At 38.6% G+C, this 27,915-nt stretch overlaps 1 protein-coding gene across 3 annotated transcripts in view; it reads right to left on the bottom strand.

Annotated features, from left to right (window-relative positions):
- Positions 1-27,915, bottom strand: part of PARD3B (par-3 family cell polarity regulator beta) — a 421,427-nt gene that overhangs the window by 240,593 nt on the left and 152,919 nt on the right. For all 3 annotated transcript variants that reach the window (XM_054069863.1, XM_054069864.1, XM_054069865.1), the window contains one exon: positions 27,690-27,799. In XM_054069863.1, coding sequence (XP_053925838.1) covers positions 27,690-27,799 — 110 coding nt within the window. The remainder of the gene's footprint in view (positions 1-27,689; positions 27,800-27,915) is intronic.

Genomic DNA, 27,915 nt, shown 5'->3' with positions numbered 1-27,915 from the left:
CTGTATATTAAAACTTTCTATTTCTCTCAAAGGATGGCTCTACTTAGAAGGATGGCTTCAAATGTTTGGTGTTTTCAGATTTGTAAAACTTATTTTCAGGTTATAAGTATCAAGAGTGCAGGGGCAAGAGTGGGTTGCTCTGTGTTTTAAAAAACAATGCAAACAAACAACAAGCCATGCAAACAAAACCTTGGAATATAAATCAAGTCGGATCCCGTTTTGGCTCAGACACTGCTTTTGAAGCCTATAATATTGGTAGCAATACTCAGGGCATGACTGATAACCTGCTACTCATGCCTCAGAACTGTTTTGCTATTTAAAGCCTCCCTTGCAGTCTACACAAGTCTGCATAAGTGACGTTATTTCTGGGCTTTTAGTTACTGTTGTTCTTGCCGTAGTGAGGTTACATCCATACTTGCCCTTCTTCTCCACTTCCTCGGGAAACACATCTTACAGTGATGACAAATACTGATGTTCAGAACACAACCTCATCTCATGTTTCTGTTGACTGATACACAGGTTTTAAATCACAAGGAACCACTTTTTGATCAACAAGACTAATCTCATATTGAGAATTTTAGCGACAACATTGGGAAGGGCACAGCTACACTCCAAAATAAGAGGTTCTTGCAAAAAGATGGCAACCTTCCTTTTTCTACTAAAGACCAGAACAGCAAAAAGCACCCTGAAACTGGATAACAGGGTTATCATAGATATTAGGGGTATCAAACCTTCAGTAGAGGTCTTCAGAAACAGATTTAAAATCACATCACAACTGTTTCAAGGTGTGTTAATTCCAGTACCAGAAAGCAATGGTCCAGCCTTCTAGGGTGCCTGATAGTCCCACGTTTCAATCATTCCAGAAGATGAAACTTCTGTGAGGAATTAAGAGGATGAAGTGTGGAATTCATAACTGTAATTACAGCTTGCTTTTTGTTTTTTTGAAGAGTAAAAGCTCCTAAAGCGACCCTCTCCAGAGCTGGACAGAAGCATGCTGAGGGACTTCATAAAAGCCACAGCGGGAAGTTCAGTATCACAGCCCCATCCTCCACCGCTTGTTTTAATTTGAAGGCATATAGTGCTCACACAGACCACAGATTATCACTTGCTGAAGGCAGTAAACACAACGTCAGATACATTTACAGTTTTAACTGATCAGGCAAACTTGACTCATAACAATGAAATTATAATTGAGCTCTCTGAGAATGACATTAGAGCTCCAGTCATGTAACAATCACTACAAATGGGACAAATTCCTTCTGCACTTCAGCATTTCATTAGAAGCTCAGCAAATTTAAACAGATCATCTCCTGCCCAACTAGCAGAATGATAGCAAACCAACAATGCACAAGTAGAGACACTATTAGAAGACAATGATCCAATACACACAAAAATTCTCAATCTCTTATTCCTATTTTAAAGATTGATTGTCAGTTTTTCACTAATAACAGAATTAATGACACTGACTGCCAAAACCTGACTCAAATTCAGCTGACAGTATAATAGATTTACAGTGACAGCAACAGAATTGCAGTTTTCACTTAGGAAACAGGAATGAAATGCAAAATGGTTTGGTGAAAACAAAAGCCAAGAAAGCATCCGCATCTAAGAACAGTGGAAGTTTTATCATTTACTTACATAGGGATAATTTGAATCAGGCAATTTTTCTTAATGCTGCAAAACGCAGAAGAGAGGGAACCTATCAAACAATAGACCTTTGCAAATAACTGTAAGCCAAATGCTTGAAAAAGTCTCATATTCATTATGTGACAGCATTCAAATTAGGTAAACTGGTATGTTTAACAGCAGAAAGAGTAACAGAGTGCACGCCACTAACATTCTGTACTCTATGAACATGCACATTCTTCTCAATTCCACAGTCAGCATGCACATCTACCACCCCCAGCAACAAATATGCTGGAATCAGTTATGGGTCTTACTCAGCATAGAGAGTGCAAGAAATTATCTATTTTTTCTTTAATTTTTTAAAATACTCATTTAAAAACAAAAACACAAAACATCTGGGGAAAGAAAGCAATAGTAGTAGTTTTCCACAGAGTTTTCAATAGAGTTTGTTTGAAACAAAGGGTACAGCTCCACGCAGGTAACACAGCAGATGCTGCCCTGATAGCCAGACTACAGACCAACTCCGTTGCTCTGTATTCTCACCATCATCACAACCCAGAAACCCTGGGTTTTCTTATCTTTAAAAAAAACTGCACTGGCTTCATTTTCTAACTAAACTGTGATGGTAGCATAGTTTTGCATTATTTTAGCTAAAAAGAACACTTTTATCGAGGTTCTCCTGCAGTAAAATTTTGCACATTTGCTCAAGAATGGACTACAGCACCTACACCTGTAAGACACTGATGCCATCAGTGGACATCAAAGGGCTTTAAATGACCTCAGAATACTCTTAAAACAAGTAGTGAGTTTGTAGGTAGTATAACATCGCAAATATACCACTTTTAGGAAACCTATGTTGCAAAAAATTCTCTTCCAGTCGGGAAAAAAAATCTTATTAAATGATAACTGACATGAGACAAATCTCAGAACTCGATAAATTGAGAGAACAGAAAGTCTACATAAAAAATTGAGAAAATCCCAAGTGCAGGGTATACTTGGATAATAAAATGGTCGTCAAACACAATCTTGAAGGAAATAAATAAGATTTAATAATAAGAAATACGCATGGTATCTACTCAAATTAGGACTGAAGCAGCTCGGTATCCATAGGGGAAAGTATCTTTAAGTGAAATTTTCTTTTGATGACTAAGATAAAAGTGAAAATGCATGTCTGAAGTTCCAGTTTACTACTGTATTCCCTGAGGGCATCAGCTTTTTAAAACAAAGGAAAAGCATCCAAACCCTAAAGCAGAAGGTCAGGGAGCAGGGCGGCAGGCTGCAGAGCTCCCTCTCCCTACTTGGCCAACAGTAAACCTTCTTCCAAGAAGGTTCAGTGGGAGTTCAGATCCTACCAACAAAGCAAACAATCAGATGCAAGGAAACCTGGGGGTGAGAGGGATGCTTAGTTTACAAATGCAGGAAATGTCTCATCTACTACTCTCATAACAGACAATTTTAACTACCATATTTAAAAACTGAACATTTTTAGTAACACTTTCAGGATCACGTGAGCATTTCTGACAGCCAGAATTAGTTTAAAAAGCCATAGCACTATTTTTAGCTTTAAAAATCATCACTTTCATAAATATTCCCAAATCAATTAGTCAGTGTTACAAAGTGAAGGTGTTTACCTTTACCTACAGTAACAAATGAAACAGCTGGCATTGTATATGAAAGACAATCCCCAAGACCGCACAGCTCAAGGAATGCACATAAAGGTGCTTCTTCATTCAGCAATAATACAGCCAAGCACAGGTTAACATATGATAGCCCTGTTTGAAGCAAAGTTCTCAATGTAACGCCCAGCACTTAGATAGAGGGCTATTTCAAGTTCTGGCCAGTTGTACGTGTCTGTGCCTCAGAAAGGCTTCAGTACAGGACACACCACGAGCCGTGTCTGAGTGTGCGCTTCTGAAAGGGCTAAGATACCTCATTTAACCACAATAATCAGTGCCCTTCATTATGATACTCTCGGCACCATCAAACTGTTAAAAGAAAAATGCAGCATACCACAAGTTTTTCAAATGTTTTAGACTTAAAATCAATATCTAGATTTCTCTGTTTGGCCTTGAAGCTGTGGACCTAAAACCTACCCTAAGAAAACAGTTAATCTACCTTTATTACTTACAAAGCACAGAATTGGGCTATCTCAAGGCCAGGGAACACTGTGACAAGTGAAATGCTATCAGTCAGTAGAAACCTGTTCTTCAAACACCTTTGCGGAACAAAAAAGTTTGTAACTGGGTAAAAGCATTGATATCAGCAGCTCTGAACAGGTTAAGCATTACACATTGTACAATATCAACTTTCAATGCATTACACAAAACTCTAAGCATTCAAATATTAGATATGAAAATAAACTTGGTGTCATTATCTGTTTCATCTGCTTAACTAACCTTTCATTACCAAGCTAACACCAGCTCATCTTCCTGCCCATGTCTTCATCTAACACCCAACCCACTTCCTTATAGATATTTAAGAATGGTTTAGCGTAGCAAAAGAACAGATAACAATGCCTCAAAATATTTTCCAGATTAATTTTGTTATTTTAACATATAACTTTCCTTTTTTTTCCTTCTAAATAAGCATAATGAAATACCAAACATATCCTTTTAAAACCAAATCATAACAGAAAATTGAGTTAAGTTGCCCAGTATGCTCTTGTACATTTACAGAGCTTGACCAAGAGGACGCTGATCAGACATGCAAGCTGTCATAATTAAATGAGTGTATTTATAACCACAACTAATTTACCTCAATTAGAAAGTTCCTAGTCATGTAACATCCTCACACTATAACGACTGTCAATAAGTCAAGGCTGTAAAATAATGCAAAGAAAGCTAATAAAATGCTATGAAACTGAAGGAAAAAGTAGTACTGTTTGTTATTGCATATTTCTTACTTTTCCAGTGGTCTGCTCATTTTAAATCTCTCTGCCTCCACAAAAACGCGATAAGTATTTTTAAACAGCTTACAATAGTTCCATTTCACTTACTGATTAAACTACATCATCCTCTCAACTATTCAGAATGAAATTAATTTGAAATGGATAATTGATGCAATTGTGCAGTATCTACAGATGCAATTAATCACTTGCTGAAGATGATTTTTAGGCAGGCAACAAATATCAAAATAAGAATCATACTGCTTGTTTCAATACTGCCAATTGAAATATATTTGACCAGACTGGTAAAAGATATTTTTCAACATAAGAATAGCTGTATATCTTCAGATAATTTTAATAATATGTAAGAGGATTCATGTTTAATTAGCACAGCAGAAAGAGAAGCCATGATATAGTATGGCTTTTAACAATTACATAAGTGCTTCAGGAACCACAACAGCAACATTTTCCCCTCACGGTTACCAGTGCATTTCTTGAATATTGTAGTTAGCTGTGGTCTTGGCACTTAGAAAGACATTTTAAATCATGGGCATAAATAGACAATCTCTTAGAAGTCAGTCTGGAGTAAGGAAGTATTCCCCGAATTGTTTGCTAACAATGCTCAACTGAGGGTTATCATATTACCATTGAACAATATACACCATATTGTTCAATGGAAAAATCAAGCTGGCTAAAACGCCCTTCCTCAGCAGGTCCAAATGTTCCACGGGACTTCGCAGTGAAACAGATTAAGAGCAACTGTATCACATGTGCAGTCCAACTGAAGTACTTACTCAGTATCACTGTGAAAAGTGGGACAGGAACATCCTGTGTGCACACAAATATTTTCAAAATTATTGCCCTAGCCTTAGCTCAGAGGCCAACGACTTCTGTCAAAAGAATATGAGGGCAAATTCTCAATAGTAAACAGGACGCTCTCACACCGAGAAGCCAAAGGGAAGAGTAACACAGGGTTAAGCACGGGAGGCAATGTCTTCTACTCTCCTAATTAGCACTGGTCCAGAGTCAGCAGGCACATCACAGCCCCTGCCTTCTACAAGGGCAGGATCCTGTTAGTATCAAACACAGCTCCCGAGGGAACGCAGGAGTCAGCAGGAACCAAAACCAGAGGAGCCTCAGTTCTCCAGGGACACAAGCTACGTCGGCCAGTTTCTCACCTCTAAAATCCCACTGAGCATTTCTGGAAACATTGAATCTCTACACGTAAAACACACCTTGCCAATACCAACCTTCAAGATGTTCTCTCTGACTCTTTCTGCTCTACCTACTCCCAACTTGGTTTGAGCCTTAAACATTAAAAAATCTAGCAGATGAGCACTCTCTGCATGGGAACAGCAAAGCTCTGCTTCTTGAAGCCCTACACAAACAGTAAGCTCTCTGTTTTTAAGAACAGCAAAGACTGTTCCAGGCCTAGAGATCAAAACTGTTACCTATAATTTTGGTCATAAAACACTCAGAGAGGCCTCAGCTGAAACACTAACACTGAGAAAAAAAAATTACTGGTTGTAACAGTACTGCAGTTCACACCTTTCTTGGCAGTGGTTTTGCATGGGAAGGAAGAGGTGCAGCCTAACTGCGCCCAAGTACTTCCATTTGTGAAGGGCTCAGAGGAAAAGAAAAATGGAAAAACTGCTCCAGTTGAAAGTCTCCAGAAATAGCTTTCCTGCATATAAAATTTGGAGTTAAGCCCAATATTTTAAGAATTTACAGGGGAAGGTGTGAGCAGTGTCTTTCCCAAAGCAGTAGAAAGCTGTTTTTAAAAGCATTGATAGCATATTGATAAATATTTGGACTTAGCACCTCTACTGGCCAAGAACCAATTCCTGACGTAAAAGGAAATGTTTCAGTGTTCCCACCACACACCACTAAACAACTACTGGAAACGTTAAGTAGCACAGTACATGTTTGCAGCTTTTAGGAGCTGTCAGTAGTGGATTAATTACTGAAAGGGTGGAGTAACTGGCCAGCCATATGCCAACACCAACCAAAAAAATTACTGGAAATACAATTAATATGGTAAGTGTCAGCAATTTTTAAAAGCTGTCAATTTTGGAATAATTACTGAAACAGTGGCGTAACCGGCCAGCCATGTGACCACTGGCACCTTTAAAACAGAGGATACATTTATTAGCCCTCTCCCCCATTTATCAAGCTGATCTTAACTGTCACTCTCAATCATGTAGGCATTCAAATGTACATATGCTATTGAATGCTTCTGGAGGAGTTTTCATGATGGAAAACACATTAGGATTCTATAGGGTGTACAGAATTTTAGAAAGTGAATCTCTACCTTTTATAACTAGAAAACACCAGGCTGTCTAGTATCAGAAAAAGAAACCCAACCAAAACAGTTTACCAATACCTCAGAAAGTGTTAAAGTCAAAGTATAGCTCTCCTCTTGATGAAAACTTATTAACAGGAGAAAGTATAAGCGAAATTAGGTAACGAACATTACTGACTTAAATATCTTTTTACTGTTTCTAAATGTGTCTACATGGCCATTCGAAGACATACGCAAGTTCTCTGCCTGCACTGCAAACCAACTGGACACTCCAAAGCAGTATCAGGAGGCCAGTATGACCGAGCCAGTATTGTCTGCATCTCAGCAAGATTATTAATTTCAGCCCACCCATGCTAAAAGCAAAAAGATTCTGACTGATCTGAAGCACGGCAACTCTTGTGCCTATGTGTTAGATATCATGTAGATAAATCTTGAGATTCTGCTAGGATATTAGCATTTTATTTACGTTTTAGTGTTTTAATTATAATACATTTTAAGGACTGTTGCTAAATCTACTGCCCAAAAATCCACAGGTAGTCTTTTATTTACAGAGAACATTTACCAGTGCTATCAGCAATACAAGGAAGTGAAGAAGCAGTGTTTCCAAGCTAAAGCTTGTGATTTCTTCTGATCATCCACTTGGAGATAAAAACCTGTGTTCAAAGAAACCGCGTACCCTTTGGACATCTGAGTCACTATATAAATTATTTGTAAGCATTCCCATGGCAACAAGTATAATTTAAAAAGTGCACTATCATTAGCTCTACAAATACACACTAATCCCTTCTCTTGGTTGGAAACTGCCATTGAGCAATTAATATTGCAAAAATAGGAGAGTAATTCATCTCTTTACAAGAAGATGCATCACTTTTGCTTAGACCAAGAGAACATCAGCATCATCTTCCCTAGCTTGACTCATTTTAAGTCTCCAAGATCTTTAATTGGCAGAACTTTTTACAAGAGATTTGCAAACTACAAATCTGTATTTCAACTCCTTTCTTATCTGTGCAAAAGGAACTGGTTGAATTTCTTTTTACAAGTAAACAAAAAATCTCTGAAACCTCTATACATTACATCAGGATAATTTCTTCATGAAAATGTTTCTTAGTGAGCATCAAAATTTTATCCAGACACACTTATGTATGCTGCCACATCACATTTTCTCCCAGAAACAGAACTTGGATTTAACTCACACAACATAAAACGACTAATTCTGAACACGTGGGGAAAACAAAGAAACAAAACCACCAAATGAAATGCTAATACAAAAAAAAAAAGTGTTAAAAATGGAATTGCACGACAGAATCAAAATTTTCGGCCTTTGATACACCAATATGCCCACAATATTATCTGAAAGGCTGCTAAAGAGCGTGTATTATTTAAAAGCAGAACATGCAAATGATACTTTAGCCCCGCATCTTTATTCCTCACAATAAATCCTCTCCTGAATCTTCAGCACCACCACCAGTGGGAGTGAACAATGATTTCCAAAATCTAAAAAACACACCCATTTTCAAGATTACAAAGGGACCTCTCTAGAGACTGTATTTGACATTTTGCTGCTGTCTTTATGAATGGAGCCTACAATGTGATGCCTTAAACAAGGCTGGCTGGTCAACAGGAATCCACAGTTCTGTTCATTCTGTAACAGCAAGGAAAACCAAATTGTTACCATCCACCAGCCTGTGAAGTTCCACTCACGGTGTGAGCCAAAGTTAAGCTTTGTCTTAGATCAGAAATCTCACTCCTGGCCCACCTCTCCTCGCAGCAAACAGAGCTGTGTGGTGGAACGCGGCGGCTGGCCGAGGCACCGCTCCCTTCCTCCTGGTCTGGGTGTGCCACTTACGGTGTAGTACTCTCTGTTTTCCTCAGTGTACAACATACGTTAGTAATTGCCAGTTATGCTGCTGCTATTGCTCATATGGGATTATCATAGTGAAGCAACAGCACTGATTAATCAATTAGCATGGATTCATTAGAGAAGAGATGAAAGATAGGGCAATGTAATTGTGTTTACTGAACAATGGATGACAGTGTGCTTAGAGCCCAGGATTTCTAATAATACACAGCCACCTAGCATGACATATACATAACATTATGAATATTTAGAACATTCTCTCTGCAGAACTAGAGAGACAACAGAGTGTGACTGTGTGTGCAAGTAACGCTGAAGCCTGAAGAATGTGCAGAGGGGAGAGAGCACAAGACAGATGGTGCAGTCAGATGAATATTTTAGCTTTGACTAAATCTTTGTAGAACAGCTACATCAATTCCTAAAGTCCAGTATGCACAGGCACGTCTGCACAATACAGTGGCCAACAGTACAAAAGCTCAAAAAAAGTTATCACAGAAGCATTATTACCCAAGCCACGTTAAGCAGAACAGGAAAAAAACTTGCCAGCTTTTCTAATTAAATACTGACAGAACCCACTCTCTATGAAATAAATAGAAGCATATAGAGTATCTAGAAACATTTTCTCCAGATGTGTGAGGTGCACATCTTCACTGCTTGCCCTTGTCAAAGGCTGGACACTGAACTGATGAGCACTTAAAGAACACAAATACCAAACTCCCACACACATCTCACATTTCAATATATGATCCTCGTTACGCAGTGATGCAATGGCCAAGGACCCCTTCTTCTGTCTAATACTGGTATGCAGACTAGCCAGTAACACCTACAGGTATCAAAAACTGAGACAGAAATGAATTTCTTAAAAAATATGGTGCAGTCAAGAGGTATTAAAATACAGCTTCTTCTACACTCTGTTTGAAAGGATAAAGACTAAACGAGAATGTAAAAGGTTATAGAGGAAATGCTTTGCTAAAAAGCTAATGTATAAAACATATCCACCATACTTCATGAAATCAGAAATCTTCACGTAAATCAAAGATTTACGTGGGTCCCACGAGAGACCGAATCTAAAGCACAACAAGGATTTGAATGCTCCGAGAGACCCACTCATCCAGTGTTTTCCCAGGATACTTGCACAACGTGCCAGGAAACCACAGTTTGTAATTAGTGTAGAGCTTCCTCAGCTTGGAATGCAGCCCCTGAACACAAAGTAGTAAAAATTACATTGCCTGTTTAGATTAAAGGCACTTTCATTCCTGATGGGAGTTAAGTATTCCCCCTTAACTTTCTGGGCTGCAAATTTATTTACTTTTCAGAAGAGTCAGGCACCGAGTTAATGAAAGCCTTATCAGCATGCTTCAGTCTAAGACGCTTTCTGGTAACAGTCAGGGCATCATCCTGTGGATATCTGATATTTAATCACTTTCTTCATACTTTAAGAGACATTAAATTCTCAAAGTACTTTTACAATATCTTTTATATATGTGCATATGTATAAATTTGTGTGTGTGTATATATATATATACATACATACACGCATGTTTTCTTTTATATATGAGTTGCAGGTGAAGTTCTTCCAAAACCATATCTGTTCACAAAGCTCCTATGGAAGTCTCACAACATTATCTCCATACAGGAATGAATTACTTCTCTTAGAAATCTTACTTTCTCCTGGGCTCTGGGCATTCTCCAAACAAAATTACCAAGCTTAGTTCTCAACAAAACCTCCCAACACTGTGGCCAGGGAGCCATCACGATGGCCTAAGGAAAAAAAACAACACAAATTGGTCTTGCCAAGCTTCTATTTGACAGGTAAACTCCAGACTTACAGTTGCTCCTAAATTTCTCTTTTGGCATACTTTAAACACAACTCTAAGAGAGAACTTGTCAGAGGAAAAACAGGCCATCAGTCTTGACATTTCTAAGGGACTATGAGAACATCTTAATCCGGACAGCATCAAACAAGTGAATAAGGGTTAATATGTTGTCTGTCTGCATCTCTTCAAGGAATTGAGAGCTGCCTGCATCCAAATGGAAGAACACACACTGCCCTACATAAAGCCCTTGATCTTGATCCCAATACTCAATGGAAATTAAGGAAACTGTGTAGCATTTTAATTTTGTACAACCGTATATAAAACCTTATTTTAGGATCTGAAGTTACAGGCACAGTGTTACAGTGGATATTATTAAATTTGAGTTGACTCCTGTAAGCCAAGACATTACTATCCCTGGCTTATCTTAAACCTAGCAGGCAATTTAAACTAGAGACGGATCACCTGAGAGTATATTGTTATTTCCAACAAATCCTTATGAATCGTAATGGTATTTTCAACCTCTCCCAGGATTTTTAAAAGTCATCAGAAAATAACCTTTCATAAAATGATCTGGTTTCATGTTAATTATTAACTCTACATCTTGAAATAACAGCACTAGTTAGTAAATAATCTGACAGCACTAAAAATTGCAGCGAAGAAAACAGGATTTATCACATGGGTGAAAGAAAGCTGGGTGTACAAAATATCTTATGCACAGATGCATTGGCATATTCATTGGGAATAAAATAGAAAAGCAATAATAGAGTGATAGAGATGAATTAAGCTCAGGATATTATAATGAACACAGATTTACCTACTGATCAGATTACCGGGAGGGGGGCGCACACGGGCACCTTAACAGTTAAAGCTCTCACAACCATGATTATTATTTTTTTAATCATTTAAAGAAAATCAGCAAAGTACATCACATGGGTAATGCCATTTTCACATTATAAAGTTATATTTATTGACAAAAACTGCTTTTTTAAGGCTACAGGGGGACTTAATTGCACTACAGTTGTTGACTAACAGCAGCATCTTTAATTGCAAGAACAAAGGTCAGAAAACACATTGCTGTTGCTTCGGTAAGCACGACAGGTGACATGAACAAACTAGCAGTTCTCCAAAAGACAGAAAACAGCATGAGCTATCAATTCCCCTAGTTCTTGCGTGTGTTCCTAGTCAAAGATACCTGTTTCAATTCAACCTCTATTTTCTTGCTTTTGAGAAAAATGAGAAAATGTTCCATGAGAAGTATCCATAATAAAAAGGTCTTCAGGTAGAAATTCCCAATTTTTGTTTATTCCTATTCTCATTTATATCAACTATTTCCTAGAAACGAAGTATCCCAGAGGCATGCTTAGGATGTAAGTGTTTGCCACAAAGTGGAAGGAAATAGCTAGTCTACCTCCTCACATGCTTTTATGTAATCATTTCAGAACCGCCACAGAAGATGCTCAAGCTGGTTTCAGATATGTAGAGAAACCACACACTGGGCCAAAATAATTCCCTTGTTTCCAGTTCCTCAGAACTCTGAAACCAGAAGTATGGCACCAAATTGCAAAGTACATCAAGTCCCAAACTGCTGTTAGTATGTGTCAGCTCAACACTACTACTACTTCCTTTCACAGTTAAGTCTTAACCAAAGCAAATCACATCAGAGCACTTCAGTGCATTACTCTGCACAATAATTAACCCAACAGGATGTTGCTCATGTTTGCAGATGTGCAGCTTCCATTTCAGTACTCTATTCAACTCTGGAGATTTTTAGAAACATTTTGAGTAGACAGAAAAGACGATGCTTTCTTTCTGCTTTTTAGGCTAAGAAACTCAAAATTTACACACTGTTAGCACTGACAAGATGCCTGACCGTGTTTAGCAAGACTGTAAAACTGAAACCTTTGCTTTACATACCTCTAGTTTCAGCTGTACCACCATCTCCAAGACTGCTGCTTTATTATGGTTCACTAAATTAAAGTACTCAACTAGCATCGTACTCCATACCTGCCTCGGACTGAGCTGTTTGCTTTTTGTTACCTATTCAAGTCAGTTTGTCTCGGACAATTGTACCAAACAGAAGAATGTAAAGCAAACTGTAGTGAAAGAGTCATCGGGCATTGGAACAGGCTGCCCAGGGAGGTGGTCGAGTCACCTTCCCTGTAGGTGTTTAAGGAATGGGTTGATGAAGTGCTTAGGGATATGGTTTAAGGGAGTGTTAGGAATGGCTGGACTCGATGATCCAGTTGGGTCCTTTCCAACCTGGTGATTCTATGATTCTATGAAAGGCTGTTTCATAAGCCGACCCACAGGCAACACAGTGAAGGTGCTCTTGGAAACAACGCAGCTAACAGTTGCACTTTTTGTTTGTGCAACTTACAGGATCATCCAGACCTCTCCCCTGACTTCTAGAATGCATCTCTCCTGCCGTTCATCCCTCCCAAACTGCAAACAACCTGCTTCAGATCTCCTCAGTTTTACAATTCTGTAAAGGTTGAGGTCAGTTAAGACTGTGCTTGTGAAGATGCACAAAGCAGAGACAAGGTTCAGTACACCCAAGTACTTTATGATGCTTCTGAGCTAAGGGATATGAAGCGAGATTGACTGAAGCAGCAGTATTTCCTTAACTTACAAATTCCTTGATTCTAAGAAATGTGTTGACAGAAAATCTAAGCAACCTTAACAGTAGTTTATTTTTATGTATGTGAATTATTTAAGCTTTAAAACTTCAGTACAATATGCTTAGATACAACGCACAGTACAACTTTATTTACCAGTGAAATATTTCAAATATTATTACTTATGAATAAACCAAACATGAATTATCTAGGTCTGATTATAATTAGAAATACTCCATAAGCAGAAATGCTGGAAGACATGCTGTGGGCAAAAGGGTGGATTGGTTTTTGTAGGATTTTTTGTTTGTCTGACTAAGAAATCAACATTATCTATGCCAAATTCACTGAAATTTCTTATTTAGAAAAGGAAATTTGTTAACTTTTTTTGTACACTGAAGCCTCTTATGCCCACACATTGACAAATAAAGCTTTTTCTGAAGGCTTTATACTGCATTATAAAAATACAAAGCAATGCAAGCTGCTAGACTTTGCTTGCATCTTTCTTCTATTGAGCACTTCTAATCTGCGTATTTAATGGCTCCACTTCACTGTGATGTGTTCTAGGTACTGAAAAGTTGTTATATTTTCTTCTAGAAAAAAAAAGGGTAGAAAGGAAAGTTTCCATGAGTTACTCTGTGAAGGAAAGAACAAGGCAGACTTCCTAAAGAAAGGCCTCTCACTAAGACATGAACTTTATCAAATTCAAAAGCAATGAAAGGAAGCATTCACTGCTTTCTTCTGAAAATGAGCTTAATAGTCTCGCACCCCTGAAACATGGTACATCCTGCAGGCACAAGCAATACATCCTAGACAAAAGCTGCTCCCCACAGAAAAGAGGCTCATGAAGGGAATGGCATTTTTACAAGTATCTGTGCAGGGCTTTAAATTTCAACAAAAATCCCAGTGAATTCGATTTAATATTTTAATAGGAAGTACTAGATAAACAAAACAAAACAATGGAGTAACAGGATAATACTGGCCTGTGTTGCTAAACTAATGCACTGGTGCGCTTCACGGTACCCAGAACTTCCCCAACAGACGTTCACTCGGGTACAACGGTGACAGAGTGGTCAGGCCTGGGGAGCTGAACTCTAGCTCAAAAACCAGTCTGAACTGTTCATCTCCCTCAAGTGCAAACTGCCTACAGCACAGTGCAGTGAGCACAACAGGAGTCCAGGTTCTAAGAGGAACAGAGAAGAGGCTTTCTATCTGTTACATCCTCTCCCAGCAAATAACCCTTTCCTGTTTAAATGCTTATAAATTTCAATAGGTTTAGTTAGCAAATCCTCACTGGAACGAACTTAAAGGGGAACCTGAGCAGAACAACTTTAGGGATAATTACCCTTGATCCGGACTGAAAATTTGTTTCCTTCCTTTGTGTAAGAATCCCCACTGCTGTATCCAATTCCAACAGCTACAAGCACCATCAAGAGCCCAGAATGCAAATTGAAATAAAGTTTGAAAAGTTCTCTCTTTTTTTTACCTCATGCCTGAATTGCCTTACATCTTTGTAACAACCAAAAACAAACTGTTTAACATATGAAAGCAAATATTATTTCTGCTGTTATGGTTATCTGGACATCTGATAGCCTCAGGCAACCCAAAGGGGCCTCAACAATAACAGCGCAACTTAAAAGTCAAAGGGCAGATACCTTTGAAGTAAGAGATGACACAAACAGTAACGGACCTTGCAGTTTGGTCTGATGGAAAGAACCCGAAAATTTCAGAGTGTTTTTCATTCAACCTCATAAGTTTCTTGGAGGCAGAACAGACACATTTGATCACCAACGGTGCCAAATGCCAAAAAACCTAACAGAAAAACACTCTTCCCACAAATCCCTCAACAGATCTATAAATTCCTTAAGTATTTTTAGAACTTCATAAAAAAGTAACTGTGAAGATTGTTTACTGTCTTCATTGGGAAATTTTTTGGAGTCCACAAACCAAAAAAAGTGAAGCCACAAACCATACTCCAGATTATAAACTGGTTGGCATTTCTGACATTGGCAGAGACAATGACTTCTCCTTTTATTTTAGTGAAAGGACAGAAAACTCTTGGGGTTTTTGTTTTTCATAGAGATAAAACCAACATGTACCAAGGACTGCTGCTGGCTTTTCTCCTGGATTTACTTCAGATTTATTTATAGCAGTGCTTTCTACCTTTATCTGCAAATGTCACAATTGAGCTAGTGACTTTATATAGTTTCTTGGTTTAATAACTATGGTAGATATAGCACATGTTCTCCCTCTGCCCCTCTCTGAAAATAAACAAAACTAATCAGAGTCTAAAAACTAGTTTATATCTCACTCTTCATAAGCAAATAGAAAGAGTTGGGCACAGTTAACCTAATTTTCACCTGTTTCTGCTTACTGCATATACAGTAACTCAATTTAGATCGATTGGCTAGCGTTTGCAGACTTACTACAGTGGCACAGGGGTACTACATCCATTCAGCTTATTTTTAAAAAAGATAAACCGAGATGAAATGTTGTTCGTGCTCCTTTTTAATTTTTAGTTCTTTGTTTATCTCTTCAGTTCAAAGCACTTCCAATACGAGGCACAGTTTCAGTGTGACAACTTCGTAAAATTAAAATAGGAAAAGTGTGCCAGCATCAATCTGCTTTACACTGGAAAACACAACAGCCTTGAGAGAGAAATGACGACTTATGAGAGCAAGGCATAATGAACCCAGAAGTGCTATCTGCAGTAGGAAAAACATCTTAGACTGGAGGCTGAACACTCCCGACACAATTTGTCTTCCTCAATAGGAGCCGCCTGTTCCCTGGTTGCAGGGTACAGTCACGTTTGACTCCAAAAGCAGGGGAAAACTATCAATATGAATCCCTACAATTCTGTTAGCTAGCATTTCGTATTTGACTTGAAGCTCCTAAAAGTCCAAATTATAAAACATCCAGCACAGACTAAGGCTGAGCCTGCAGGCAGCTTCCTTCCCCCGCCTGTGGCCAGCTCAACTGGCTCCCAATTCAAAAAAAACCCAACCCTCACGGCAGGACAAGCTCGTTACTGAATGTCTCTGTCTAAGAGGGAGGTCAGAGCAGGCTGGGACTGATCCAGGCAGTATCAGTAAAAAGCAAGGGTAGGTGCCCGAGTAGTTGAGCCCTTCTCTAGTGTCAATGCTGCTGGAAAATAAACGTTATTCTCTAGTGAGCTGTGTTCTCAAATGCCCTTGCACAGACATCCTTCCGTTACTTTATCCAGTCCTTCATCTGTTCACAATGTATTTGTATTAGTTATGCTAAAATATATTGTTAGCAAAGGGCACCGCCGGAACATACACACTTTGTGCCAATAAGGGAGTATGCTATACATACCAATAACTGGGTAGTATCACTTTATACTTTCCAAAGACACTCTTTCCCTCTAAATAGAATTTCCGGTAGGCACAAAGCAGAGACATTTTTGTGTCTTCTGCTTCAAAAAAAAAAATTTGTCTTTCCTTGAAGAACTGGCGATTGCTATGAACCTGCCTTCCAATTTTAAGTTGTATCATTTTACTTACTAGACATTTATGAAAAGCATAGACTGTTTATTTATGTGGCAAAACAAACAGGTTATAAATTGCATATATCAAATAAAAGTATTTTCTCATTTGGTTTTTGCAGTGCAAGCTAAACAGAGTTGCCAATGAGCCCTAAATGTGCAGGCTTCTTTGTTACAGAATGAAATGCTAGCAGCGGTGAAACTGAAAGCTAGACCTGAAATAATGTTACTAATCAAGTAAGTATTTCTGAGGTAGTTATCATCAATCACATGAATATATAATAATATGTAGTAAATTCTAAATATTGAATCATTTCAACAAAAAATAAATCTCTGTAAATCTAGAATCTGCATGTTAGACCTGCACTTAACAGGCAACCAGCATCAGAAACTACAGAAAAGTAATTTTAACAGAACTAGCATCAATAATTTGATGTTTTATACACGTATAGTATTATAAAAACATATCAGAGGCAGCAGATTAATTTCTCAAAACTGTTATAATCTGTTGGCATAATGCCATACTTAAAAAAAATATTATTTACAAGTGCATGCATCTGGTTCTAATGAACTAACTTTACCTGGTAATATCAGTGTTTGTATGGTTGATGACACTAACACAACAGCATCATCAATGTGCCTGTCAAAACAGCCATTTGAAAATGACAACTACACATAAACTAGACATTGAAAGGTAAAAAGGCAGAAAATCACAGCTGGGCATTAAGCAATCATTTGGTTCAGTGTTTTGTAAACCCAAGGATAGCTTTGTTATTATTAATAGGGTAATCCCTAATCTAAAAGTATCTCTACTGTTGACAATTTCTTGCTGTGTTCTGAGATGCTTTAAAGAGAAAAACATACACCCAAGATTCTCTTTTGTGTATTAATTAGACTATTAATTTGACCATAACACAGTATCCATCTCAAAACATCCTGGCTAGCAATGCTTGGATCTATGAGCAGGAATCTAGATAATTCCTCTTTTCTCCTGCACAACAGGATGGAGTGTTTTCCTATACTTAACCAAGTCATCAAGCATGGAGAGAATGGCCAGAAGACTGAAGTGGAACTAACTTCTTTTTTCCCCAATTCTGCTGTCTAGAAGTTTACAGAGTAACTTCTAAATAATAAAAATATTGTGTAGAAACTTTTCTGGCCCATTCTGACTCTCTCTACTCCTCTGAGCCTCCCTGGCAGGAACTCGAGAAGAACTTGTAATACAAGCTTAGAGCCTTTTGCACTTCTTCCACCAGGAGCAGAACTTCCTGATTCTAGATGCTCTTACCTCTATACAGCCGACCACGCCAATCACCAGTAATTTCATTATACCTTTTGTAGGATATTCTTTACTCAGATGTACAACATCACTGAATTAACTCTCTCAAACGGAAATCTGAGAGCATCCAAGGCGGCACATAGTATGCCTGAAGGAAGCACTGGCCTTCTTGCATACCAATGCCCCGTATTATCACTTTAGAGAAGAACACTGTCTCGAAAACCATGTTAGCTTGCAGAGAATGAAGTTACTTACAGCAAGTGAATTAGTCATAATACTGACTCTAATTTACCTCAAACTACAACAGTAGCATGCATTAGCCACGCTGGTTTCACAGCTGGTCTTTGTGCCACAGGATTTTCATTAACACCGTTAATTAGGGAAAACCACACCTTCGCAGAAGCACACAAACATCTGATGCCTCAGCAGCTGTGGCGGAAGCCTCTCAGGTCTGAGGAAAACGTTCCAATGTTCTTTAAAACCAAAAATATGGTTAAGGCACTAATTCTTTGGCTAAAGAGAATATCGATATAGGAAATTCTGAGAAACAAATAGATTTGTCACTAAGAATGGCAGCATTTCACAAGCTTTATTTATTTATTTATTTTTAAGATTAAACATCCATACTTTGGCTACATCTTTTGAAACAAAATTGAAGGGAATATCTTCCTTCCTGCTGATATAAAGAACTTTTTCTTCTTTGTGACTTAAAATCCATTTAATCTGTGGGGATTTGTTCCCTGGCCTCTCTTCTTTTTAACACACTTGCAACTTCTCATAGAAGTGTTTCATAAAGTTCTGCTTGGAATATGCCTTTTCTGCATCAGAAACAGAATTCATTTGGGCTTTTATGAAAAGTGTCAAAAGATGAAGGTGATGAAGAATAACTGGTCCTTGCTCAGTAGTGCTGCTCACAGAACTTACTTTACCCCAAAACAATATATTTCTGTGATAGGACCAGGGGGAATGGGTATAAACTGGAGAGGGGCGGATTTACACTAGACATAGGCTTCCAAGGGAAGTTGTGGATGCCCCATGGAGGTGTTCAAGGCCAGGTTGGATGGGGCCTTGGGCAGCCTGGTCTGGTGGGATGTCCCTGCCCATGGCAGGGGGGGTGGAAGTAGATGATCTTTAAGGTCCCTTCTAACCCAAACTATTCTATGATTCTATGATTTCTGTTTGATTTCCATTGTGTTGCTTGAAGGACAGAAAGATTTCTACAAATCATTTAAGAAAGGGAGGTGTGGAGATGGAAGTGAACTCCAGATTTGGGGAAATTTCTTTGACATGAAGCTGTTGAAAAGAAGGGGTTTCCTTTTGTTTCTGTAAAGCTGACACATATTCCATGAAACTGATTGTACTTCGTAATTCCAGAAAAGCACAAGAAAGGAAAAGGAGGCGGCCAATTTATCTCCACAGGTTTTAAATCCATAATCCTCTCAGATGCACCGCTATTAGGTCAAAGGAGCAAGCATGCTACAAGAAACATGGCAGCTCTTTTATTTAAGTCCAAGTTCATGTCATTCCAAGCCAGCTGCTAAACAGACAGCAGTGTGAATGCCAACACCGAGAATAATTCTGCAAACTCTAGACACACTCTCAGCCCAGTGCAGTTCAAATATAGTAAATATGTTACTATGAGCATCCCTTGGGACTGATGCAAAGAAGAAAGACGTGTCACTTGAATTTTAGAGAGAAGCTTGGGAATCCACATATTCTAATTGAAATCTATACATTTCAGAAAAGTTCTACTGCTTAGGCTATGACAAAAAGTCATATTAGACTTACAGGTCAGAAGAAACCATTGCGATTACTGACAAAAATCAAAGGTGATATGTTCACACAAAATCTTGAGCCTCTCTCGATCACCTTTACCATTTCAGTCTGTACTCAGTGGTCTGAGTTTATTATTTCCAACTCTAACCTTTGAGACACCTGCAACGCCAAAAGCACACAGATGCACTAAAATATCCCTCCCTTCATTCCAGTTGTCATTATAAGAAATCGCTTCATAGGTATGGAGTAAATCAGGGCCTGCCATAAAAAAAACCCTGTATATACAAGTTTTAAAGAGCATGATGTTATTATTACAACTCAAAAAAATGTACATCCAGATTAGCTCAGACACCAACTACATAGGAGAATGAATCCCCGGATAAGGTCTCTCCAATGGGATGGGTACTTTAGCATGTATGGGGCCTCTAAACAAAAAAACAAAACAAAACAAAACAAAAAACCCCACCTCCTTTGAGTGTGAATAACTATCAATCCTGTCAGAGAAACAAAGCCACAGATATCATTTTCAGAGGCACCAAAACATTGAGAACAACAAGAACAGAGTTCCATACATCAGCACACTGCAAGATGACATATTAAAAAAATCCAAAATGCGATTTTTCCTAATGTCACAGCAACATATGGGTCTAAGAATCAAAGACTTCTGCCATTATTCCCAGTTGTCTACTGGATTGCCATGTTTCTGGAAAATGCCATTAATTTAGCAGTAAGCATTTCAGCAGGACACTGACTGAGAATCTATTTTTTTTAGCTAAATGTTTCTAGAGCTTGACAGTAAATGATATGCATGAGCCATGCTGACTGTCATCTTCCACTTTCTATCTGACTGTCAGACACACAAGAAACTTGCTACTGTTTGATTCCAATTTCAGCGCCATGAGCCTGTTGCATAAGCTGCCTGCTAAAAGCTGTTCCAGATGGAATGGCAGTAGGACCCCAAAGATGTAGCTGTAGAGATGTATGTGTCAACAGCATTGAAAGCATGACCTTTTTTCCAGTTTCTTTTTTGTGTCAGCAGTTCTTACTTCCATGCTATAATTTTTCCAGTTTCTTTATAAGATAGGCCACGCGGGAAAAAGAGAGAGCTTAAGTCTCTCAGCCGTCTTCCATCGCCTGCAATCACATCTACCTGACTACACAAAGCAGAGGACAGGAGAGGAAGGCTTATAAACAACCAGGTAGCTTCAAAATGATGGCAAGGCCCAAAATTTGTTTTAAAAAGGAAACAAAACCCAGTTCCATACTAACCTAAGTTCCAGGAAACCTTTGACGGTTCTGATAACAGTCACTTTCATGAATAGTCAGTAAACAGCCTGCACACTTCTCATTGGAAAGATACTTTAGAAAGCAACACAACAGTGAATAACTTGTTTTACCTATCATATCACTTCTACTGATAATTTATATACTATATTAACATCATGGAACATTCATTATCAGCTCCTATTGAAATAAATCACAAGAAGTCTACTGATTATTCTCAAATAAAAATATGTAAATTACAACCACCGCTCATCTTAACTAATACAGGTAAAACAATATAATTTCTCTGATACGTAGACTATGCAAGGAACACAAAGAGGACTTTGACCCCCATCCCTTTGTACCATCAAAAGAGATTTCCACAGTGCACTTCTGTCCTTTTTCAGATGATCAAGTCAGCATTCTGAAGTATTACGACTATTTCATTTCCATTTCTTAGTTTTTCCTCTACAATATTAAGTAATTACCTTCTGATATAGAATGCTACAATACACAGTACAAGGAAAGAGGAAAAAAAAAAAGCAGTGCAGGGTTGAAAAGCAACAGAAAGAATCGAGAGGGAATGGCTTTTGTTAATTTGACAGCCCTCAGCTAGCTGCATAGTTGGATTTAAAAAAGGTTCTTTAAGAACAACAGCTTTTCATGGTGTAAGAGTGCCACACAGCTCTGGTTCCTGCAGTGCCTCACACCAACAACTTCAAAACTAACTCGCTGCAGATGGCCCTATGATCATCTAATCAGACATCAAAAGCAATACACTGACAAGCTCCTGTGCTGATTAAGAGTGTTCTATATATGTTCCACAGCATAAACAGACGCACAGTAATTGCTTTAAAAATGGATTCACCTACATCAGAATTCCCTTTTAAACACCTCAAACTGTTCGGAACTCCCCAGCTGAATGACATAAAATTCTTTTAAATCTCCCCAGATCTTCTGTTCAGTTCCACACAGCAGAACTTCAAGAGCAGGAGTTAAATTATTTATAGGAAAACTTTTAGTAGAAAAAATTAAATGCCTTCTAGAATTTTAAAAAACCCTTGCTATTCTGAATGACAGTGTGAGACCGCTCCACCCCAGAAAACCAGTCTTGCCTCTACCCATTGAAATACCTAAGATGTGTTTCCATCTCTACTTTATTTGTTGTCTAATTATTATACATCAACAAGCACTGGATTTAAAGCATTAGAACCATCCTTCCAGCACCGCTAGTTCCTGAAGATTTACTGCATTTCTCCCAGTACTTGGTTTCCTTCTCATAGCCCATCTCCTGGTGGACTTAAAGGAAGCCTGTAAGAATGACAGGGACAAGCTTTTTAGCAGGGCCTGTTGTGAAAGAGAGTAGATTTGGACTAGATATAAGGAAGACATCTTTTACAATGAGGGTGTTGAAACACCGGAACCGAGTGTTGCCCAGAGATGTGGTAGATGCCTCATCCCTGGAAACATTCAAGGCCAGGTTGGACGGGGCTCTGAGCAACCTGACCTGGTTGAAGACCACAGAATCATAGAATGGTTTGGGTTGGAAGGGACCAAGAACGTCATCTAGTTGCTGCAGTGAGCAGCGACATCTTCAACTCAAAGGTTGGCGTTCTGGGCTGCAAGCACACATTCCCAGCTTGCATCCAGCTTCTCATCTACCAGGACCACAAGGTCCTTCTCCTCAGGGCTGCTTTCACTCTCTTAATCTCCTAGCCTGTATCAACACTGAGGGTTGCCCTCAACCAGGACCTTACACTTCACCTTGTTGAATTTTCACAAGCCCACTTTTCCAGCTTGTCAAAGTCCCTCTGGATGGCATCCCATCCCTCAGGGGTGTCAATCTCACCACTCAGCTTGCTGTCATCCACAAATTTGTTGAGGGTATACCCGATCCTATCATCTATGTCAAGATCTTCCTGCTCACTGCAAGGGGGTTGAACTAGATGGCCTTTCAGGGTCTTTTCTACACAAATAATTCTACAATTCTACCACATAACTACAGGAGAATTTCACAACTGAAATTCTAACCCATGCAAAGGGACCAGAAATTAAAACTACTTGATTTAGCCAAGGTGAGTAATTATACTTGACAAACCTTCTATCTTCTACAATGAGGCAGATAATAAAACCCTCATGGCAGTGCAGTCTCTTCACTCAAGCCTTCGCAGGAACCCACCAAATCAACCCAAGTTACAGACTCTACAGCACAACTCCATCACTGTGCCAAAAAGACCTTTTCTGCCCTGTCCTGTTTTAAATATCCTGACAAGATGATGCGATATTTCTGCCTTTTATTTTAATAATAAAATGCCCACACATTTTGAAAGTACTATTGGTAATCTTTATCTCAAAGCCAAGCTCTGACCATAGCATATCTTTATGTTTACATATGTACATAAAATAACACGTAAACGGAACACATATTGGAGCTGCATCCTTACAAATGCTCACATTATGCTAATCTGTAGGCACTTAATCAGGAAGGCTAATACATTGCAAACACAATTAATGGCCAGAAGAACCAGAGGACGTTTTGACCCTTTTTAACAAGAGCTTGAAACATAAAAATGTTCTGATTATATATGAGCCTTATCCAAAATTGCAAATTATATGTCCACAATGCATAAAATACAGTCAATTTCAAGTCACGTCTAGGTAAAGATTGAAACTGTACTGAGCCACTGGAACAGCTCTTCAATTGATCCAGCATCTCATTGTACCTTTAAATATGGATAAATGCAATTTAATCACCCATTCCTATTGATTAACTCCAAGTTAACCTAAGTATTCATCGAGGAAACACACAACTACAAAAGAAAAGAAAGTCATGCAGAATGTAGCATCCCCATAATAATCAGCACGTTAACAAGAGGGGGGTGAAACCTTTGTCCCACCAGAATTAATGCAAAATTCCCATCAACTTAAATAGGACCACAATTCTCTATCAAAAAGTCATGACAGATCAAGTCTTAAGATAGTAGAGGAGTCTGTCCCTGGCCAAAACCAGTGATAAGCAAAAGTAGTAGCTCCAGAAAGGAAAGTTCAGGTGTTTTATTATACCTTAGCAATTACTACCTGGATGAACTGGACTGAGGAAAGCAGCAAAGTGTATTCAGCTCCCTTAAAAGTTAAAAAACCCCAAACAAACGGAACACCACAGTTTGGGCTTTCTGCCTTGTTGCACTTCATCTTTATCACAGTGGAGCTTAAGTAGAGGCATCCAGCTAGGAATTTCCACATTGGTACAGAGAACCTGAAATTGTAGCTCCTCTCAGCAAGCTGGGGACAAGTATTGAACAAGTGTTAAGTGGCCAAAGAATGCTTCTTCTCATAGAGCGTGGCATGACTCCAGGGGAATCCCTGGTGGAAGACTTCATGCCCACCGCTAACCCCCCTTTCTGAAGCCAGGCCATTCACTGCCAAAAAGCAGCTGGACCAGCACTTGGCTACTGCTGTGGCAAAGCCATGGCCACCAATTTTTTCAGAGAAGTGTATTAAAGCAATCATGCTTTCCTGAGGTCCACTATGGAGACCTGGGGAGGGAAATTTCCTTTTCCAAAAGCCTGGCCAGGGCTCTATGATCACAACCAGACAGAAAAGCTTAACAGTTGCCTTCATAAGTTAACAAATTCATTAACAAAACCCATTTCTTCAATAACAAATTCAGATGTTTGTTATCGCTATTTTTCCCTGATTATAGAGTCTATATTTTTCAGCAGCAGCTATCACGATAAGAAAGGAGAGGTCTGGATGAAAAAAGAAACTCAAATTTTGTACCATCTGTTAAATGACTTCCAGTCTGAGAGAACAGATGCTGGACTTCACTATCAGTTTTTGATTGATCTAGAAGCATTTTGTTAATTGGGGCTAAAACGACAGCCAAGACAAAAGTAGTGTCATAGAAAATATGAAAGAATAACTCAAATTATTCTGAAACTACCTGCTCACTCAAAGATTTGTAATTTTGGTAATCATCCTATGGCATGGGAAATAAAAGCCTTCTTTTGAATGAATGGGACATCTGAAAAAGAGAACCCATGCTCTGATGAGATTCTATAAATACTGTGAATGGCTCAAATGGCTCATCAGTGTCATCCAGTTCACCTGAACTGGACAACAATTTTCTTTTCTTACATCACTGTGTGTCTGCTGTTTTATTTTATGCCATGCTCGCTGTCTGTCTGTCTGCACTCTCCCAGAGACAAATCTGTGCTAGCTTCAGAGATTCATTTGACAATAATCTCTCTAAAATCTGATCAACTACTGGCCTACCAGTACGAAGCGTACAAGAAAGCATACAGTGTAAGTATAAGTATTTCTACATAAAATCAAACTGCCAGTTCTACATGTGCCAAACACCAAAATGCCAAGAGTGCCAAAACAATTAAGCTAATTATGGAAGTCAGTTTCAATTACAAAATGATTGCTAACATAATTGTGGCATAAATACAGAGACTTAATTTTTACTACATGCACACTGAAAATCATTTCATCTAACTTGCATGTAACTGCAAGAAAACAGTATAATGTGAAAAAAATGCACATTTGTGATAAAGGAAACTCAGAATTAATTGTAAACATCCAGCAGACGTACAGATATACAGAACAAATGAATTTGCTCTAAATACTGCTTTAACACAGTAAAGAAAAGAAAGAGCACAGCTACATTCAAAATGCAGCGTTCAGTTGTTTGTGCCACATTTTTCCATTTGTCAGATATCGATTCCTCTCTGTGTTTTAAAACAATCTGTACCTAATTTAACCTATGTTATTTAAGCTTTCCATGCTTCCCAAAACATTATGCCAAAGCATATTTCAGTATGACTGACGATGAGATATTTAGAAGTGGTTCTGTTGCAAAAATAAGAGCTGGTGTAATGTATTTTGCTGTAACAGATTTTCACTTTAACAATAAAAACTTTCAACCTTCTGGGCCTTTTTTCCCCCTACTTACATGACATCTTAAAAAAAATCTGAGCGCCTTCTCCACTGTCATCTGTCCAGCTCTGACTGTTAGCCCTGCCGCTGACAGAGGAATGCTCTGTATTTTAAGAATCGAGAATTCCTTTAGGCCTAAAGGATTCTTGTGTACAGATGCAAGTCAGTGAAACATGGTGAGGGTTTAGACTCCAAACATAATCGCAGTACCCACAATGGTATAAATGCACTTGTTACCATTAACGCATACTTTAAAAAAAACAAAACAGCAAAAACCTATCTTTCTCTCCTTAATGGTCAAAAATAAAGCATCTGAAACATGTCCTGAAATGTAATAATTTTATCATTTTTCCACTTTTTTTTTTTCTCAATTTCCATGGTTATAAAATACTAGAGGGCAGCATACTGACGTGCTCACTTCACACATTTATCAACTTAGCAAAGAAAGTAAGTTCTGCGCTGTTAACCATGAATTCTTCCTTGTACTTTCATTTATCAGACTAAGTATTTTATTAATACATAAGTGCTTGCAGTAAACATCAAAAAAAAAGCTCTCAGCTCAAAACAGGTCTGAAAAGTTACATGGGACTTCCTCAAGGTTCAGCCCCCTGTAAGAACGTAATGAACTTGGAGAGTCATTAGCACTTGTAAAATCGCACCACAAATAACACAAACCATTGCAGAATAAGATGCACGATACATATTTAGACACACACATATCTGGCCATGCAAAGAGAAACAGTAAACAGTCAACTAAAATCCCACGTTGGCCTTCAGAATTACAGAGCTAAGACTGAGACTACTAAAATGAGGAGACTGGGGGTTTCTGAGCGTTCTATGTTTTGAAACAAAACAATGATAGATTGGTTTATACAACTGGGGACCGGGAGTGCACTGCAACACTGCATAGGGAAGCTAAAGGGGAAAAGGAATAAATCACACAAGCAACTGAAAGCAGGCGCAACTGTGCCATCGTTTAAGCCAGCATTCATTTGGCATAAAGAAGTGCACAAGCAGACCCACAAGAGCTTTCTAGGCAAACAACACGTCTGTGAAAAAGCTCTGTTCTGCTTGAAACACTTACGCATCTCAGCTGACATTCAGAGATTCCAACAAATACCATTTTTTTGAAAAGTAACATAGGAACACCTTCCTCCCTTACAGACACAAAGCTTCAGGCTTTAAAATTGCTAAGTGAAAAATGCGTGACCAAGTGTGACCAAGACAGTATCGCTTTTGAAGACTGCAGAAAGGGTGCAATAACGCCTGACAATGAGTTACTGCACCCTCAGTAACTGTCTTTGCACTAATATTTGGTAATAGCTACGTTGAAAACAAATTTGTTCTCAAAAGGGAAGAGTCAGGTTGTAAAGTAGAAAGGTTAGAGAAAGAATAGACAATGCAGGATAATAGTAGGGTGCCAAAGGAAGACAGAAATGCCATGAGGAAACAAGGGAAGTGAAAAAGGGTGCAAGACCAGTGCAGCATATTAAAAGCGGAGTAGATCTTTTTTTCACCAAGTAATGGTAAAGTGGACATAATGATACTGAACAAATAAACAACCGCTAGAAGTTCAGCTCATGTTCCTGTGCCTTATGTCACTATTGAGCTTTAAGTAAATCTCTTATTTTGAAAAAAAAGGACCACTGTTAATTGACTGTATCATCTAAAATAACCATTTTGTCCAGAGGAAATTCTCTCCTTTACAGAAAATGAGTACGATGCACTTTGGTGTAGATTCAATCCATACATAGCTTATAAATCTGCTATACACCACCAGGTAAGAACAGGATTTGCCCTAAGAAAAAGGTAGGTTACATGACACCTACTGCTGCAACATGCTTGAGACTGTGGTCACTGGGATGAGAAGCACTCAGGTGGAAGTCGTCAGGTGGGCCCAAAGCTGGATCACTGCTCCTTCGTACTAGAAGCGGTGTGCCTAAGAGACAAAATAAAAGAGCAACAGTTCAAGGGGACTACAGGACCATAAGGTAAAGTTATTTGTGATTTAACTAAGTGAGGTGTACAGCACTTAAATATACATTTACCTGTGGC

This window comes from Cuculus canorus, chromosome 6 (genome assembly GCF_017976375.1).
Source record: "Cuculus canorus isolate bCucCan1 chromosome 6, bCucCan1.pri, whole genome shotgun sequence".
Lineage (NCBI taxonomy): Eukaryota > Metazoa > Chordata > Aves > Cuculiformes > Cuculidae > Cuculus > Cuculus canorus.
The sequence above is the reverse complement of the archived record's forward strand: the minus strand, read 5'-3'. Positions and strand labels throughout refer to the sequence as shown.